The sequence below is a fragment of the Eurytemora carolleeae genome, unplaced genomic scaffold (assembly GCF_000591075.1).
Source record: "Eurytemora carolleeae unplaced genomic scaffold, Eaff_2.0 scaffold1297, whole genome shotgun sequence".
In the NCBI taxonomy this organism is placed as follows: Eukaryota; Metazoa; Arthropoda; class Copepoda; order Calanoida; family Temoridae; genus Eurytemora; species Eurytemora carolleeae.
Genome location: NW_019397237.1, coordinates 69,110 through 73,344, shown reverse-complemented (window position 1 = coordinate 73,344; position 4,235 = coordinate 69,110). Strand labels below are relative to the sequence as shown.

The 4,235-nt window shown below is 33.3% G+C and overlaps 1 protein-coding gene across 1 annotated transcript in view; it reads right to left on the bottom strand.

The window, feature by feature from the left end:
- LOC111712954 (kinesin-1 heavy chain) overlaps positions 1-3,137 on the bottom strand; it is a 14,884-nt gene extending 11,747 nt beyond the window's left edge. Inside the window, exons 1-3 of the mRNA XM_023487715.1 lie at positions 3,130-3,137; positions 907-1,018; positions 469-491 (exon numbers count right to left, since the gene is read on the bottom strand). Coding sequence (XP_023343483.1) covers positions 469-491; positions 907-1,018; positions 3,130-3,137 — 143 coding nt within the window. The remainder of the gene's footprint in view (positions 1-468; positions 492-906; positions 1,019-3,129) is intronic.
- Between the last annotated feature and the right edge of the window lie 1,098 nt (positions 3,138-4,235).

Here is a 4,235-nt window from a genome sequence, read left to right as displayed (position 1 = left end):
ATTGAAAGTACAATAATTAGAGTTCAGCACCTTGTAATAAGTACATTGCAATTGAAAGTACAATAATTAGAGTTCAGCACCTTGTAATAAGTACATTGTATTGAAAGTACAATAATTAGAGTTCAGCACCTTGTAATAAGTACATTGCAATTGAAAGTACAATAATTAGAGTTCAGCACCTTGTAATAAGTACATTGCAATTGAAAGTACAATAATTAGAGTTCAGCACCTTGTAATAAGTACATTGCAATTGAAAGTACAATAATTAGAGTTCAGCACCTTGTAATAAGTACATTGCAATTGAAAGTACAATAATTAGAGTTCAGCACCTTGTAATAAGTACATTGCAATTGAAAGTACAATAATTAGAGTTCAGCACCTTGTAATAAGTACATTGCAATTGAAAGTACAATAATTAGAGTTCAGCACCTTGTAATAAGTACATTGCAATTGAAAGTACAAGTTTTCCTGAGTTCAATAATCTTCGCCTCCTAAATATTAATTATAGATTACACATTTCGAAAACTGCAAGGAGCAGAATTTCTTCTGGGTGTATTTAGGGCTAATTCTATCAAACCTCATGTATCCTTTGCTAAAATGCTCAGGGTTGTCCTGTAGAATGACCCATCAAGGGTTTATGACTCAAACTCGCAGTTTAAATATTGCAATGTTATATTATATCATTCCAACCAACTATCTTTTGTTTATGCTAAAATCTGCAGTTTTTATTAAACCTATTCTCTACCCTGTCACTCATTTAAAATCCTATCATTCTATTATAATATATATATATATATATTATATAATTCAGACTTAATCAGAAAAAACGTTTCGTTTTTATACGAAAGATCAATTGAAATTTTGCTTACAGACCCTTTAACCTCCCCCCCCCCCCCCTCCTGTTACCTGAGAATTGATGGTTTGAATATCCTCTGGGCATCTCTCAACTAGAACCCTGGAGTTGGATTCTTCTAAACATTGTTTAGTGTGCTCCAGCTCCAGGTTCAAACATTCAATCCTTGAAGATATTAGTCAAGATAAATTAAGATATATTATATGATAATTTAAGAAANTGCTTTATTGGCCTTGTTAATTTTCTAAGCATCCAGTTTCTTGTTCAATTTTTCCCTCCAAAGAAAATGACCTTGGTGTTTTGTTTTAATTTATGTTGGAGAAAAATATTTAACTGTTTTTTAAGCGTAAAAAGTTTGTTGTTACTAGGGGGTTAAAAACATTGAAACAACTGTCAATAATGAATATAACATTACATTAAACAGATTTATTATGTGAACCTATCATCGGATATGGTTAACCTGAAAATTCCACGCAAACTTTAAAAAGAAAAAAGAAAAAACTAGAAAAAAGAAGAAAAAAGGAGAAAGATGAGACAGAAGAAAACGTCAACATTAAAAAATGATTTTGATTTTTAGAAATAGACATTAAAAAAAATTTCCCAAAAAAATTACTCCATAAGTCTCCTGACCCATTTTCTTATACAATTTTCAAAACATTTATCCTATAAAAAGCAAACACTGATAAAGATGTTTGTAATTAGTGCAAAAAGTGAGACAAAACAGATTTGTGGCATAAAATGAGATTAAACAAAGAATCTTTTATAAATTTTTGAATTCTTAATAATTAATTTTTTAAAAAATGAGACTGCATCAAACTCTGATTCTGTAATCCCTATATCTTTGCAACCCCATGTCGTAGACCTTAAATATTTCAAACTATGAGTTCTGTTAGATGAAAAAATCCTATTTTGTACTTTATTCATGAATTTGAATTATTAAAAGTATTTCAATGGAGATGTTTTCTACGATGCCATCCTTTTAGTTCTGGTGCTGATTAAAGAGACTGTACATGTCCTTATAGTCCTAGTGCTGATTAAAGAGACTGTACATGTTCTTATAGTCCTAGTGCCGATTAAAGAGACTGTACATGTTCTTATAGTCCTAGTGCTGATTAAAGAGACTGTACATGTCCTTTTAGCCCTAGTGCTGATTAAAGAGACTGTACATGTCCTTTTAGTCCTGGTGCTGATTACAGAGACTGTACATGTTCTTATAGTCCTAGTGCTGATTACAGAGACTGTACATGTTCATATAGTCCTAGTGCTGATTAAAGAGACCGAGCATGTCCTTATTCCTAGTGCTGATTAAAGAGACTGTGGGCGTAATTTCTTATGACCCTAATGAATAGACTGGCATGTCTGATTCACAACAGTACCCTCAACAATTTTTGCTGATTAAGAAAGATTAAGATATCCATGTTTTTAATTTTGAAAATTGATTATTGCAGAACTGAACACTTTTCAAGCTAGATCAAATAAAGGTTTAAAGGGACCGTTCTGAATCGGACATGCCCCTCTTAAAATGGAAGGTCATTTGAAACTACGTTTACAGTCCCTTTATGTACAGTAAACAACTCCAACTCTATATATTATAATATGAATGGTTGCACAGCAGGATTGTTTGAGGTATTCAAAAATTTCAGAGAGTTTGGTTTATATTGAATGATTATATAATTCAGACTTAATCAGAAAAAACGTTTCGTTTTTATACGAAAGATCAATTGAAATTTTGCTTACAGACCCCCCAACACCCCCCCCCCCCCCCTCCTGTTACCTGAGAATTGATCCCCCTCCGCACCCATGTAAACCATATCATAAACTCATTCCCTATAATAGAGGCGTTAGTTAAATAGAGTATACACAACAATCATAATCTTTACCACCAGAGCAGGTTTAAGAGAGTATCGTTAACGAATCTCTCGAGTTTCCTTTGGGGTCAACACATTTGCGTAGACTACTCAAATATTAGATCTTATTGATTTATCAAATTGTACAAAATATGCGACATTGTTCATAGTTGCTTGACAGATCACTAGCTAAAGAACTTTTTCTAAAGTGTTCATCCAAAAAAATAAAAATGCAAAAGCAAACATTGGTTTGGTTTGTAGGTTAAATAGCTCTTTGCTCATAGAGAAATATAAGCAAAAATCACTTTTCAATTTCTCCCATATGGTCAGATTTAGAGAAGAGCTTTCAAAACATTTATGAATTTTCTTACAATCCTGATAAAATATTTGGTATTTGGTTTTATTAAATGCTCCTGCTGTGTTTTTTACCTAATCATCGCAGAATTGTGAAAATTATGACATTTTAGGCAAAAAGCAGGAAAAATAATTTTTATCTTTGCGTCTCATTCCAAATCCAATAAAGATATATGCTGATCGAAATGGTGAATTTGTTTATCATGACTTCAAAATAATTTAAAAACATTTTGAAAGTTTGAAAGCCGACCACGGAGAAGCTGAAATGTGCTTTTAAAACATAAATCTCTATGCGCTTAAATCTACATAACCTGCAAATCAAGCCAATATGTTGGCTATATGTTGGTTAATGCTGGGTATATGCTGGCTATATGTTGGGTATATGTTGGCTATATGTTGGCTATATGTTGGCTATATGTTGGTTAATGCTGGGTATATGCTGGCTATATGTTGGCTAATGCTGGGTATATGCTGGCTATATGTTGGGTATATGTTGGCTATATGTTGGTTAATGCTGGGTATATTCTGGCTATCTGTCGGGTATATGTTCGGTATATGTTGGCTATATGTTGTGAATATGTTAGCGATATGTTGTGAATATGTTAGCGATATGTCGGCTATATGTTAGCTATATGTAGGCTATAAGTTGGCTATATGCTGGGTATATGTTGGCTATATTTTGCTAATGCTGGGTATATGTTGGCTATATGGTGGGTACATGTTGGCTATATGTTGGATAGTGCTGGGTATATGTTGGCTATATGCTGGGTACATGTTGGCTATATGTTGGATAATGATGGGTATATGTTGGCTATAAGATGGGTATATGTTGGCTATATGCTGGGTATATGTTTGCTATATGTTGGATGATGCTGGGTATATGTTGGCTATATGCTGGGTACATGTTGGCTATATGTTGGATAATGATGGGTATATGTTGGCAATATGCTGGGTATATGTTGGCAATATGTTGGATAATGCTGGGTATATGTTGGCTATATGCTGGGTAAATGTTGGTTATATGCTGGGTAATGCTGGGTATATGTTGGCTATATGTTGGGTAATGTTGGGTATATGCTGGCTATATGCTGGGTATATATGTTGGCTATATGCTGGGTATATGTTGGCTATATGTTGGCTATAAGTTGACTATATGCTGGGTATATGTTGGCTATATGTTG